The 15,710-nt window shown below is 41.0% G+C and overlaps 1 protein-coding gene and 1 long non-coding RNA gene across 2 annotated transcripts in view; both read right to left on the minus strand.

Moving 5' to 3' along the window:
• The window catches only part of LOC149168223 (proteasome subunit beta type-3), a 157,903-nt gene extending 145,120 nt beyond the window's left edge, over positions 1 to 12,783 (minus strand). The window contains exons 1-2 of the mRNA XM_089428167.1: positions 12,606 to 12,783; positions 12,179 to 12,286 (exon numbers count right to left, since the gene is read on the minus strand). Coding sequence (XP_089284293.1) covers positions 12,179 to 12,286; positions 12,606 to 12,754 — 257 coding nt within the window. The 5' untranslated portion in view covers positions 12,755 to 12,783. The remainder of the gene's footprint in view (positions 1 to 12,178; positions 12,287 to 12,605) is intronic.
• A 973-nt stretch (positions 12,784 to 13,756) lies between these two features.
• LOC149168224 (uncharacterized) overlaps positions 13,757 to 15,710 on the minus strand; it is a 29,159-nt gene continuing 27,205 nt past the window's right edge. Inside the window, exon 2 of the long non-coding RNA XR_016259325.1 lies at positions 13,757 to 13,835. This is a non-coding gene — a long non-coding RNA (uncharacterized LOC149168224). The remainder of the gene's footprint in view (positions 13,836 to 15,710) is intronic.

Raw genomic sequence — 15,710 nt, forward strand, 5'->3', positions numbered from 1 at the left:
AGTTTGCCCAAGGAAGGTCGTGCTGCATTGGAGAAGGATTGTTACTGTTTTGACTAGCGTTGATTCTCTGGTTAGGGCTGAAGTTTGACTGCAGTTGATTGTAGAATTTGACAGGGCTAATTTCACTGTGTATTGGGCAAGTGAAATTGATTTTTGTACTCTCTCTCTCTGCTGAACTATTGAATAATAATAAGAAGATTTGATCAACGAGTTTTTCCCTGGCATTCGTCAAATTTGGTGTCCTCATGTCTTGGCTTGTCTTCTGCATATGTTTTATGTTCTATCTGCATTTACTGTCAATGTGATTAATGGTTAATGTGATTGCTACTGGAAATTATTTGAAATTGTCATTAGGTTGCTAATGGAACATTGAAGTAAAATGTGCTAAGCATAGAACATACCATTGTTATCTAAAATTAACAGAACAACTGTCTCAGAGCAACTTAAGTAGAATTTAGCTTATTGTGCATATAGCATTGTCACCTCTTTAAGTCTGTATGAACCCCGAGTTGACAATTAAAGTTGATAGCCCTGGGATTTGCAGCATTCTTGTTGCAATACCAAAGCTTATCACTTTTGGCATTGTTGTCGAGGAGGTGTCAAAGTATGTGTTGATTATGCTTTGATTTCCTTTCCCTTTTCATTTTATTCCCTAAAAAACAAAAAGATTTTTTTTCATCAGACTTTGTCTATCTAGAAAGAAAAAAAAGAGAAGAAACCCACAAAAAAAACATATTTTTTTCATGCCTCACAAGGTTAGGGATAACTTGGGGAAATTTTTTCCAACAACCTCCACTCTTACAAGCAATCAACCATCACTCTTATTTGGTCACTGTGAACCTTCTACTCTGACCACAAAGAAATTAGAGAACCCTTTAAGTAGCCTTGCGTTGGTTCTTGAGTTTGGAAGGAGGAAGCATCACCACTTTAGGTTAAATGTAGCAAGCTTTCAATCAGAAATACAGGGATTATTGTAGATCCGAGGACACAAAATAGGAGATCTTCAAGATGACCCTAGAGGCTAGGACTAGATAAATCCTTAGAGGATTATGAAGAAAGGTTCCAACTCAAGTACTGAAGAGCTAATTGCACCCTTGAACCAGAGCCACTGAAGCTTGTATTTCTCCAGGGGATTAGAGAGGATTTGATGATAAATCCTTAGAGGATTATGAAGAAAGGTTCCAACTCAAGTACAGAAGAGCTAATTGCACCCTTGAACCAGAGTCACTGAAGCTTGTACTTCTCCAGGGGATTAGAGAGGATTTAATGGAGACCCTTAATATGTTGTCTGGTGGAGACATTTACCAGCGGACTTATGAAGACATCAAGAGAGTATCTAAAAATCATTCTAGGGCTGCAAGGAAGAGAGGTAGATCTAGTCAAGGCCTGGTAAATTCTTCTCCCTCTACCTCAGTTATGAAACATGAAATAGCGAACATGCTAGAAGATTTCAAGATTGAAATGTTGCATACCTTTGCCTTACAAATGGATACCATGCAGATTAAAAAGAAGCAAGAGGGGGTAGAAAGGGCACTAGCTATCTTTTGCCTTAGAGGCACCCCAGAAATGAGTTCCCACTGAATGTCATAGAATTTTGCTCTATTTGTGGAGAGGACCATGAAACTGACAAATGTTGCTCTCTTCCAGGTTTGAGGATGGTATATCTATTGAATTTCCACGATCTTGGGTTTAGGATAGAATCTTAAAATCTCTAACGCTACCAAACCAAGAATCTCAACGATACTACTTTGCACAACAGAATATAAACAACAGTAAATCACACATGCACATAATATAGACAACTTTTTACAATTTTCAACCCAACTTCGTTATATTAAACAACATATAATACAACAATCTAGGGCTCCCGTACTAGGGATAATGGCCCTCATACATCCACTAGTACAAGATACAAATTGGGGCTGACTATCAGGTCCTTCGGCTCTCGATCTGTAGCTCCTGCATCTAACAATGCTCCTAGTCCATCTGGCCACTGAACCTCGGCGGTCAATTTGCTCTCTAGTTGTGCCTTAGTCCATCAAGGGCACAACACATCGAGGCTCATGTCGAGTTGTTCACATCTCCACTTGTGAACAACTCTCAATTTGCCCACTGTTGCTCCTTAGCTACTAAGGGACTTCATCCCACTATGGTCTTCCCGTGTTGCTCCGATGAAGACCAACATAGGGCATGGAGGGTTGCCACCTATCACCGCAAGATATCCATCTCCCACAATGAACACAGGCTAGGGGATTTCCCATCATTCGTTGTAGAATTCCTCCACACACACGTCTCGGATTCCACAAACTGCTCCTGGTTGATCAGACCTTTAAGCTCAACAACTACCTCTCTCGCAACTACCTTCATCCATCAAGGTGCTGCTCACCGGGCTCCAACTTGGACACTATCACTTTGTCCTCCAACAGCCCATAAGTGCCCAAACCACATTCACACTTGGTCCACTCTCACGCTGCCCTCCAAAAGTCCATGAGTGACCAAGTCCACGTTCTAGCATCTGCACCTAATTAGGGCATCCTCACACCTAGGAGACCCTTACGCATGGTTGCCCACAGATTTCTCCATATCCGCCCTTTGCTCTGCAATAAAGGAGCTATTGCACAAATCTAGGCTCCAAACTTCACTATGAAATTTCCCATCAGTTAGGACTTCTAACATGCCACATCAGTCCTACCTCCTCGGCTTCCAAAGGCTGCAACAACTTTGTCCACACTAAGACACCTACATCACTCCATAGCGGGATTTGCTCCTAGTTTGAGTTCTTTCATGCCCAAGGCAACTCCAACAAATAGCTCCCAACAAACTGCAATGTAGAATGATCCAAATCCAGTCAAGACTATGACCCAACACACCACACAAATTGTTGCTTCAAGTTTGCTTTGTTGTTGTGACTGGTTAGGGCACCCACATGCTGCAACATCCCTTAACCAAGTCACCAAACAACTCCCCTTTGTTGCGGCTTAGGCAAGGAAGGCTCCTCCACAAACGTATTGTTGTTCTCGGCACTTTGCAGCCCCTCTGGCCTCCACAACCTTATTTTGGAGTGGCTAGGCCTACGGCCTACCACAGATATTTGCAGTACCCTAACAACCCTCCAAAACAACCTTGCCTTACCTCTTTCTGCCCACAAATAGACCCGCAGATAGCTCCTCCTAGTTTCAGCCTTCAATCCAACTTCTCAGCCATCGAACAGCAACTCGGTCACCCTGAAATGAGCACTAAATAGTCCTCTCTACCCTCGTTGTCCCTTTCTCCTAGCTGCGGCCAAAACCGGGATCTCTCTCCTCTCCAACGGGTTGTTCTATTGTGTTTGTGTTGCACTTTTGGATGATTAGAATGACTCCACTCCATCTATATATACACATAAGGAGGACTCCACGAATTGATGAAGGGACGTGTCCCTTGAACGAATTCACTTCAAGCCTACATGACTTGACTATACACTAATTAATTGTCAACTTCAAAAGTTCATAACTCAAGTTCTAAAGCTCCGATTTGGGTGATTTGCGAAGCGTTGAATCAACACGCCAAGCTCTATCACCTCAAATTTTCTCATGCTCAAACTCATCATGGTTTTGGCCCAAATCCTGATGGGTGCAAAACCCCAGGCTTGGGTTCCAAGCCCACAAGCGTACTTGTGGCGCTTTTCCCTCCAAACCTCGGACACTAGGGCTTGGAGTACCTCCCAAGCTACACAAAAATCAACACTCCCTCTTAGTGAGGGAGGTACTTCCAAGACTACGAAGTAACCATCATCATCCAAGGACACTAGCTCATCTGGCATCCATCACTGCAGCATACCCTGTAGAATGAATCCGAAAATCTCAATATTGCCTCTGCCTCATCACATTCGAACCTGAAGATCCCAAACCTTCATAGGGTTTCTTCCTCTAGAGGCTAAACTCCCTCTGAGCCTACATGATCTCCACTGGCTCAATCCTGCAAGCATTCATCCTCCTGGATCAAATACCACACAGGCAAATCCCAACAATCTCGGATATGAAATATCACGATTCGATCAAGATTCTAGCCTGCCAATATCCAGTCCATCACATGAAGCCATCTCGATCAACCTGATCTCATCCATGCCAAAGAAACCCTCCAGCTATCTCAACCATCCATGACAAGACATAGGAAGTCCACGATCTACAAACCGCCACACAACATACTCAAGTGCACCAGGTTCACCACCAATCCACCAGAACTCCTGGGCCATCTCATCATGTAGTCTATCGAGACCACATCTCCATGTCTTCAATTGAACCCTCTGCTCCATGATCCAGACACCCACAACTCCCTCTGAGTTGCTTCGTTGTGCACACTCTGATTCATTGCCCCTCAAAGTAGCTCAGACACGCTCTGATACCATGTTAAATTTCCACGATCTTCGGTCTAATATAGAATCTTAAAATCTCTGACGCTACCAAACCAAGAATCTCAATGATACTACTTTGCACAATGGAATATAAACAGCACTAAATCACACATGCACTGAATATAGACAACTTTTTACAATTTTCAACCCAACTTCGTTATATTAAACAACATATAATACAACAATCTAGGACTCTCGTACCATGGATAATGGCCCTCATACATCCACTAGTACAAGATACAAATTGGGGCTTGGTGTCAGTACATTAACAACCAATCTACCCTCAACAAGATACTTTGACCATCTGGTTGTCATATGCTCTCTCAGCTCCTCTTGATTGTACCCTGTACCTGCCCAGTCCTTCGGCTCCCAATCTACAGCTCCTGCCTCTAACAATGCTCCAAGTCCATCTGACCACTAAACCTCGGCTGTCAATCTGCTCTCTAGTTGTGCCTCAGTCCATCAAGGGCACAACACATCGAGACTCATGTCGACTTGTTCACATCTCCACTTGTGAACAACCCTCAATCTGCCCACTATTGCTCCTCAACTACTCAAGTACTTCAGCCCATTATGGTCTTCCTGCGCTGCTCTGATGAAGACCAACATAGGGCACGAGCGCTGCCACCTACCACTGCAAGATGTCCATCTCCAACAATGAACACGGGCTAGGAGGACTGCCCATCATCTATTGTAGAAGTCCTTCCCCACACACAAGTCTCAGGCTCCACAAACCGCTCCTGGTTGATCAGACCCTTAAGCTCAACAATTGCCTCTCTCGCAACTACCTTTGTCCATCAAGGTATTGCTCAACGGGCTCCAACTTGGACTCTATCACGTTGTCCTCCAGCAAACCATAAGTGCCCAATCCACGTTCACACTTGGTCCACTCTCATGTTTCCCTCCAACAGTCCACGAGTGACCAAGTCCACGTTGTAGCATCTACACCTAGTTAGGGCATCCTCACACCTAGTAGACCCATACACATGGCTGCCCACAGACTTCTCCACATCCGCCCTTTGCTCTGCAATAGAGGAGCTATTGCACAAATCTAGGTTGCAAACTTCACTATGAAACTACCCATTGGTTAGGGCTTCTAACATGCCACGTCAGTGCTACCTCCTTGGCTTCCACGGGCTACAACAACTATGTCCACACTAGGACACCTACATAACTCCATAACGGGATTTGCTCCTAGTTTGAGTTCCTTCATGCCCAAGGCAACTCCAACAAATGGCTCCCAACAAACTGCAATGTAGATTAATCCAAATCCGATGAACTATGACCCAACACACCACAGAAACTGTTGCTTCAAGTCTGCTTTGTTGTTGTTCCTAATTGTGACTGATTAGGGCACCCACATGCTGCAACAGCCCTTAACCAAGTCACCAAACAGCTCCCTTTTGTTGTGGCCTAGGCACAAAAGGCTCCTCCACAAACGTATTGTTGTTATGGGCACTTTGCAGCCCCTCTAGCCTCCACGCAACCCTGTTATGGAGTGGCTAGGCCTGCGGCCTACCACAGATCTCTGCGGCACCCTAACAACCCTCCAAAACAACCTTGCCTTACCTCTTTCTGCCCACAAACAGACACACAGACAGCGCCTAGTTCCGGCCTTCAATCTAGCTTCTCGGTCATCCAACAGCTGCTCAATCACCCTAAAACGAGCCCTAAACAATCCTCTCTGCCCTTGCTATCCCTTTCTCCTAGCTGCGACCAAAACAAGGATCTCTTTCCTCTCCGACGAGTTGTTCTATTATGTTTGTGTTGCACTTTTGGATGATTAGAATGACTCCAATCCACCTCTATATATACACATAAAGAAGGCTCCACGAATTGATGAAGGGACACGTCTCTTGGATCAATTCACTTCAAGCCTACATGACTGGACTGTCCATTAATTAATTATCAACTTCAAAAATTCATAACTCAAGTTCTAGAGATATTATTTGGGTGATTTTCAAAGCATTGGAATTGGCACGCCAAGCTCTATGACCTCAAATTTTCTCATGCTCAAATTCATCATGGTTGTGGCCCAAATCCCAATGGGTGCAAAACCCCATGCTTGGGTTCCAAGCCCACAAGCCTACTTGTGGCGCTTTGCCCTCCAAACCTCGGCCACTAGGGCTTGGAGTACCTCCCAAGCTACACAAAAATCAACAATATCAAGGAGCAGAGGGTGGCTTGGTGCAGCTTTGTTTTGTCAATCAGAGAAGACCACAAGGTTCTTGGCAATATTAGCAAGGTGTGCACTACTCTTCTTTCAATCCAAACCAGAGTGCACCTTTTTAGCCTTGGTATCCTCCAACCAGGTCACCTTGGTTTGCGCCTACGCCTTGGTCTTACCCTCCTCAATGGAGCAACCCATCACAAGGATGGAAGCCTCAGGAAACCCAACCACTTGCTTTAATGCCTCCTGCTCCACCTCGACCACAGCTACCCCACAATAATCCACCCAAGCAACCTCGGATGCCTGTCCAAACCAATTTGAACCCGGACAACAAATAGGTCTAATAGGTCTATAGTGGGGAAACATCCTATCCTGCCTATGCTATGGAGATCCAGGAAATCAACCTTAGGTCTAAGAAGGTACTTCCAAATGCTCACCCACCTTCTCCATCTGAAGATCTTGAAGAGGAGAAGGAAGACAGTGTCCAAGAGCCAATATACCTTCCTATCCTAAAAGGTTGGTCCAACCTAAGCAGCACACCCCAGAAGAGTCTAAACTTCTGGGAGAATTGAAGAACTTGTGTGTTAAAATACCCCTTCTTTAGGCCATCAAAGATGTCCCCATCTATAACAAGCTTATTAGGGAAGAGTGTTTCAAGAGGCTTCGAAGAAGAAAAAGAGACTAATCTAATGTTGTTGGGCAGTTCGCTGATCTAATGCTTGGGAAGGTCATCTCCCCAAATTATTTGGATCCTAGTAGCCCAGTAGTGGATGTGCATATTAACAATATTGTAGTCCCCAACACACTGATTGACCTTGGGGCTGCAATCAATGTCATGACCAGGGAAACTATGTTGAAGCTCAACCTCCAAGGAGCCTTGAGGAAAACCACCACAGTGTTTCAACTTGCAGACAGATCCACAGTAGCCCCTAAGGGTGTTATTGAGGATGTTATGGTCTCCATTGATTCCTGGGAGTACCCCACAGATTTCCTTATACTCCAACCCAAAACCAAGTTTAATGGATATCCTCTCATTTTCGGGAGACTTTGATTTACTACTGTTGATGCTTACATCAGTTGTAGGGTCGGAAACATGACAATTAAAAATGGGCAGCATACAAAGCAGCTTGTATTAAACCCCCCTGCTCAACCCCTTGTTGAGCATGATTTCCCTATGTGGGTAGAGTTAGAAGAAGAAGATTTTCATCAATCATCTCCCTACCCAGTCTGTACATTAGAAACCAGTGTAGGAAGCAGACAACTAGATGAGGATGACCTTATTGATGACGTTCTACAAAACCAACCTCATGCTGCCATGCCAAATGATGAGCTAGTAGAGGAATACTTAAGGCAACCTCAGAACAACCCAAGGGCAGAATTATTCATTGTTGGCTCTGATCAAGGTCATGCTAAGATTGTGGAAATCAGTCCATCTAAAACCCTGAAAATCAATCCTTCCCTCTCAGTAAAGCAAGAGCAACTGCTCACTATGTTAAGGAAACATCTTGATGCTTTTGCTTGGGACTATAAAGAGATGAAAGGGGTGCATCCCTCAATTTGTACCCATCACATTTACATTAAAGAAGGATGTAAACATGTGTGCCAACCCCAGAGGAGAATGAACCCTACCCTTAAAGACATTGTGAAAGAAGAACTGCAGAAGTTATTGGATGCAAGATTCATTTATCCCATTTCAAATAGTGAGTGGGTGTCTCCTCTTGTTATAGTACCCAAGAAGAATGGGAAGTGGAGAATCTGTGTTGACTATAGGGAACTTAATAAGGCTACAAAGAAAGATCATTTTCTCTTGCCTTTCATTGATCAAGTTTTCGATGCTCTCGCAGGGAAAAAGTTATTTTCATTCTTGGATGGTTTTAGTGGGTATAATCAAATCTAGATCAACCCTGAGGATCAGGATAAGACCACCTTCACATGTCCATGGGGGACCTTTGCCTATAGAGTCCTTCCCTTTGGCTTGTGCAATGCCCCTACTACCTTCCAAAGGGTAGCGTTGAGTATTTTTGCTAATCTTGTTCATGATACAATTAAAATTTATATGGATGACTTCACTCCTTATGGGAATGATTTCCAGGAAGCTCTCTCCAACCTGTGTAAAGTTTTAAAGAAGTGCATTGAAATGAATCTCTCACTAAGTCCAGAAAAGTGTGAAATTTTTATGAATGCCAAGATTGCCCTAGGTCACTTCCTCTCTAAGGAAGGGATCCAAGTTAACCTTAACAAGATTGTCATTATCAAAAGGGTCCATCCCTCATAAACAAAGGAATGTTAGAAGTTTCTTAGGACTAGCTAGATATTATAGGAGATTTATCAAGGAATTTATTAAGATGGCCTCACCTTTGTTTGGATTGTTAACCAAGGATTCTGATTTTTGTTGGACAGAAAAGTGTCAAGAAGCATTTGAAGCGCTGAAGGAGAAGTTGACCACTACACCAATTTTTAGAGGTCCAAATTGGGCCTTGCCTTTTCACATCCACACAGATGCATCCAACAAGGTTGTAAGAGCAGCTTTGGGACAAGTGGAAGGTAAGTCGCCCTATGCCATATATTTTATCAGTAAGAATCCATCCAAAGTTGAACCCAACTACATTGTTACGGAGAAAGAGCTCTTACCTATTGTACACTCCTTTAACAAGTTTAGACATTACATCACTGGGTACCAAGTTTTTGTACATGTTGATCATGCAGCCATTAAATATTTAATGAACAAACCTGATGTCAATGTTAGGATCATTAGATGGTTGTTGTTGTTACAGCAGATTGATCTAACAATTGTTGACAAGCCATGAAAAGAAAATGCGGTTGCAGAATTTTTGTCTAGACGAGCATTGCCTGCAGAAAATGAAAAGATGATAGATGATCAGCTCCCTGATGAGCACCTCTTCGCCATTTCATTGCTATCTCCTTGGTTCGCTGACATAGCAAACTTCTTGGTTGTTGGGAGATTTCCTCCTAACCTCTCCTCCAAAGAAAAGAGCAGAATAGTCAAAAAAAAAAGTGCCCCTTACACTAGGATTGGGGGCAACCTTTTCAGATTGGGACCTAATCAGATTTTGAGGTGTGTGAGGGAAGATGAGGTCTTTGACATCCTCTCAACATGCCATGATGGACCTTGTGGGGCCATTTTGCTGCCAAGAGGACAGCCTTCAAAATTCTCCAAACATGATACTATTGGCCTACTCTACACCAAGATACCAGGAGGTACACCGCTAGATGTGATGAATGCCAAAGGATGGGTAAGCCTACACCAAAGGATGAAATGCCACTACATCCCTAAGTGACTCTTGGGCCATTTTAGAAGTGGGGCATGGATTTCATTGGACCAATTGATCCCCCATCCGGACAAAAGAGATGCATCATTTTATGCACTGATTATTTGACAAAGTGAGCTGAGGTGAAAACAGTTAAGGCAGCAACAAAGCAAAAGGTGGCAGAGTTCTTAAGGGAGAACATCTTCTATAAATTTTGATTCCCAAGGGAGCTTGTCACTAATCAAAGAGCTCAGTTCACCTCTAATTTGATTGACGAGTTCATGGAGCAGCATCACATCATGAACAGAAAATCCACCCCCTACCATCCTCAAACAAATGAGCAGGTGGAGGTGACAAATAGAGCTTACCATGGAGCAGCATCACATCAAGCACAGAAAATCCACCCCCTATCATCCTCAAACAGTATATGTAAGTAACAAGTGATTAATGCATATGTACAATTCTTAATTCATTGCAATTATAACATATATATAGCAACTTTAAAAACAGTTGATCTATTAGATTAGTTATATTTATAAGTATTATAAATCAATTATTTTATATAAGTATTAAATATCTAAATTATATTATTGAAAAAAAAAATATTTTATATAAGTCCTATTTTTTAAATTTATAAAAATATATTTATCTTATTTGTACCTATTGTTTCTCCACCTTGTCCAATTCCTAACAACTTTGAGGGGGCATTGCTAGATGATCCTATGAGTAGCTATGGAGCAAAAAGAACCATCTCTCATAACATTTGAGGCAAAGGAGATGAAACTCACGATGGAAGTCTCGTTGATCAATTGGATCCAATGAGCAATGCTCTATAAGGAGTGGGACCAGCTCTAAGCTCACATGGAGGTCGAAAATCTATCAACCTAGCGACAGGATGTCTACTGACTCATAAACCTGCCACCAATAGGATCTAAGGCCAAGGAGTTTGCTTAACAGTTAGTATCTCTAGAAACCAAGAAAAGCTAAACATGGAAGGAGGGAGACATTTTATAGAAATGTCCATGGAATGAACAAACAAAGTGGCCTCTAAGAACCAACGTCATCTTCGTCCAAAAAGGTCTAGGAAGGCAATCTTATTGGAAAATGAAATAGCAAGATAAGGATATCTCCTTATCTACCTCATCCAAAAGCAAAGTCCTCCAAAGTGCAGATCCTATGAAAGGAGAAAACAAGTCCAAAAATGCTCTCCAAATGTAAATGATGGACAGCAAACTCAGCTTGGATGATACCCTTTGTAAAACTAAAGCATTCTACCACATCTGTTGTTAGTACAGCAAAAAGAGCTCTGGGTTCTAGTTCTAACATTCATTGCTTGACGTGTGAAACGGAACAGACTGTGACAGGCATAGATTTGAGCTGTAATTTGTAAATTAAAAAACAAGGATTTGCATAAAGGAAGGGAACATTGATGCCAGAGGAACTGAAATCTTAATTGATATTCTTTTTAATTTTCTCAGGATTCTCCTGTAAGCAACTATAACTTCCATAAAAAGCTTTAGCAAGGAAAGTTAAACGAGTATAACAGGGTGCACGCAGAAATTCATGTATTTCAATGAAGGAACTGATGTCATAAAATTGCAGCAACTCGAAACATGCAATATGATCCTCTCAAAGTGATCTGAGAAAGTAGGAGCAATAGTCCTCTTATGGCTGTCAACTCGTCACAACAATATAGATGTCATGATACAATTGAAGCCCTCTTCTGGACTTCTTGAAAACACATCTAGTGAAAAAGAAAACTATCAACTGTATATTTATCATTCAGCAGCCATTTCGCTGCACATGAACTCAAGAGCTGGATTTTGTTAAATGTGAGGAGATTATTTAATTTTCTATCCGTGTAAATACATGAGTAACTTTTTGATATGTTTGAAAAAATTATAAAGAAGTTAAGAACCTTAGCTTCACCTTTCCTTTACAAAAAAATCAACATTATTCAAACTTAACAGCAATTATTTTCTCATAGATTGCAACCCATTTAACAAAAAACACAGCAGACTCCCAAACTGAGGTGAACTTCTGGTAAACTTCTTTGAGCCCCATGGCATTCTGATCTGTGATTTTTTTATCTGAGGGTGATGAGAGTTCAACCTAATTGGACTAATGACTAAATATGAAAACAGTATTTTTTCATAGATTATAATACAGTTAACGAAAAACATAGAAAGCTTTCAAACTGAGGTGAGGCTGTGGTAAACTTCTTTCACACATCATTGTGTCCTGTGCAATTTTGTGTATAGAGTGACGAGACTCACCAAATTGGACTCATTACTAAATATGACACCGGCAAATATAATATACAGGATATTGAAGCAGTCTACCCACCTCTTTTCATAAAGTAACGCAGAAACAAGACTTGCAAAAGTTTCTGGCCTCATATTTCTTTCCTCACGCAGCTGATAAAGCTTGTGGCGAAAAGCAAATCTTTGGTACCTGTAAAGTAAACAAGATACTCAAGCTGATCCACGATATGAATGTCACACAATCCACTTGCAAATCTCAGCATTCATGCCTTATCATCTCAATCACCACTGTATATGGTCCAGCCAGCAAGGATGTCCTTGTGGTGAGCCAACACGCATCATGATATGCAAGGTGAACATATGTTTATCAATTTATTTACATTTTTGAAATTTTTCCTTATCTTGAAATTGAAGGGATGCCCCTTTATAGACAAAAATTTACAAAATAATAGAGATCAGAAAGAAGCATATTCATTTATCTAAGTCTTACATATTGGCAGAAATCTTACAAAGTCTGCACATCTGTGGCCAATCCAGAAAGACCCACATATAGCTTATCATGAATCTTGAAAATGCGTTGAAAATCAGTAGCTATTGTTTGCAGTTGCACACCTAAACGGCGATCACTGGCAATGGCAAAGCAGTTTTTCCCAACCATAGCCACCAAAGCACTTCCATTATATTCAAATATCTGTGGAAACACAATTAATAATTTGCAGATCTTTTAGTGATCCATACATTGGAGTGATTCCAAACACACATGGAAAAAAAAACTTTCACCTTACTTCTACACTTTTAAACACTCAAAAACTACGTAAAAATTTCACACGAGGAGAAGAGAGGAAAAATGAAATTCATTAAAAAAGGCAAAAACAAAAAGCAAAAAACAAAAAAACCCCAAAATGTCCAGAAAATCCACAACTATACTGAATCAGCTTAAGACTTAAAACCCCCAGAAAGGAACAAGCAGAAGGCAAGTTTTTCCCTGTAGAACAATAATAAAGAACCCAAATGCGTGAATTCTTTACCTCAGTCCAGCAAAAAAAGTTCTTAACATTATGCAAAGTTGCAAACTTCAAACTCAAAGAAATTGATCTATGACACTTCAATGTCAGAGCAGAAGAAATAAACAACATTCACATTCTCAAGTCTCCAAACTGAACCCTCAAAACGATAAACTTCTTTATAAAACTTGACTAAACCATAAAAATGAAACCAAGAATGCGTGTCCCAGAACAAAACAAGATTACTGAATTAATCGAACCCAAATGCTTGAATTCATTACCTCAATCAAGCAAAAAGATTCTTAACATTATGCAGAGTTGCAAACTTCAAACTCAAATAAATTGATCTATGACACTTCAGTGTCAGAGCAGCAGAAATAAACAACATTCACATTCTCAAGTCTCCAAACTGAACCCTCAAAACGATAAATTTCTTTATAAAACTTGACTAAACCATAAAAATGAAACCAAGAATGCGTGTCCCAGAACAAAACAAGATTACTGAGTTAATCTAAATTTCCAACTACGGATAGCATCAATGTTATAAACAATAATATTTTAACCATTTAAATATCCATAGCCCCAAACATTAATAACTCCAAATTTGGTGAAAACTTTTGTTTTTGCTAAGCTGAGAGCTTACCGACATTGCTGAGACAGATGTAGAGGGTGTAGAGAACTGGGTCTGTCTCCCCAAGCTGCAGCTAGGTTTCTTTGTATATTAATGAAGTTATTCTGAAGAAAAAAGCACAACAGATGTGAGAAAAACAAACTTTATGGTATAAGAGCCCTACAGGCATGCAACATACAAGTATAGCATGAAAACCAAGTGCCTTCCATGAGATAATAATGACATTCTGATATTTCGTGTTGTAAACACCCAAACTATTCTCACCAATCTACTACAAAGGCAGAGAATCCACCTCTATTTTACAGGACAGATCGCTGATATGTTAAATTTGGCAACTAGGGCCAAACTTCACATTGGACAACTCATATGAGGCAGCTCATATTTTTCTTGGATTCCTCTCTCCAAGAGGTGTAGGATTGATCTAAAGATCATTCCATTCTGACATGTACAAATGAAGTTATGAATTTATTTTGATTATGGACAAATTGTCAAGGTCGGCCAGCAAACTCATGTAGGCTCAGAAGCCCAACAGTCACATCTATTCATCCTCAACGTTTGCCTATAAATACATGATGCCTCCTCCTCATTTGGACACACTTCACTCACTCATCTTCTCTCTCCTTCATTGATTGGGTACGAAAATCTGAAGCTGCTCTCCACATGTGCAAAGGCAAGGGTGGGTTTTCGGTTCCAAGCGTTGACCAGATTTGACCGAAAATTTCAGAGGCTGTTTTGACTGTGTTGACCAAGCATTGACCTGTTTTAGGTGTGGTTTTGGGTGGAGGATTTCTGTTCTAGCAGGCCACAGTTCTGGGCACAAGAACCGAGGCAATCTGACCTCCTGTTTGACCAGCGTTGACTGTACTAGGGCTGGCCACAGAGTTGACTTTTGTTGACCAGTTTTGACTGGACTTTTTTGGACTGTTTTGGGCTGATTAGACTTGCTGTTGGAGGCCGAAGTTGACTGTATTTGTCCAAGCTGAATTAAGGAAGAAATCTGCCCTGTTGACCAGTGTTGACTTTTTGGTTAGGCTTTTCTGTTTCTGCTATTTGACTGAACAGATTTTCACTGTAATTGGACAAGTGAATATTATACATTGTACTCTCTCTGTCTGCTGAACTTTTGAAGAATTATAAGAAGAATTGATCAAGGGTTTCCCCACATTGGGGTTTGTCCCGGCTGGTGCCATATCTTGTGTCCTCTTGTCTTGGCTAGTCTTCTACTATTATTGTTTATGTTCTATCTGCGTTTTACTATCATGTTGATGTGATTGCTAAACTAAATATTGATATTGGGCTAATAAAGAAATTGAAGTAAAATTGCTCTAAGCATAGAACATACCATTGTTATCCTAACGTTAACATGGTATCAACGCTGAAGTGAAGACAAAGCCCAAGCAAGAGCGAGAAGAGCAATCACTGATCAAAGACAAGATTCAATGGCTTCCACATCCTACTTCAAGTCTAATGATAAGCTTCATGATAAGTCTGATTATCATGCATGGAAGATGTCTCTTGATTTGACATTAGAAGAGCAAGATGTGATGGATTATGTGCAAGGAAAGATTTCAGAACCTCCTTCTAATGCATTGGCTACTGCTAAGACCAAGTACAAGAAGGGTGAAGTCAAAGCCAAGAAGATCATCAGGGATTCTATTCATAAGCATTTAGTTGCTTACATTTCCGATTTGAACACTTCAAAGGAGATATATGACAAGTTGGTTGGCATGTTCAAATCTAGCAATGCAAATCAAATTATTTTCCTCAAGAATAAGCTGAAGGATATAAAGAAAGGAAGAAATGAAGATATTCAATCTTACTTCTTGAGGATTACTGAGATAAAAAATGATCTTCTTTCTATTGGAGAAGCTATTGTTGATAGGGGGCTTACCCTCATTGCCCTTGGAGGACTCTGTCGTGAATAGCACGTGTTCAACACTACTATTCTTAATAACGATAGGATTCCAGGTTTTGAAGAA

Source organism: Pinus tabuliformis, chromosome 4_2 (assembly GCF_031772625.1).
Source record: "Pinus tabuliformis cultivar Carrire ecotype Pingquan chromosome 4_2, CPIR1, whole genome shotgun sequence".
In the NCBI taxonomy this organism is placed as follows: Eukaryota; Viridiplantae; Streptophyta; class Pinopsida; order Pinales; family Pinaceae; genus Pinus; species Pinus tabuliformis.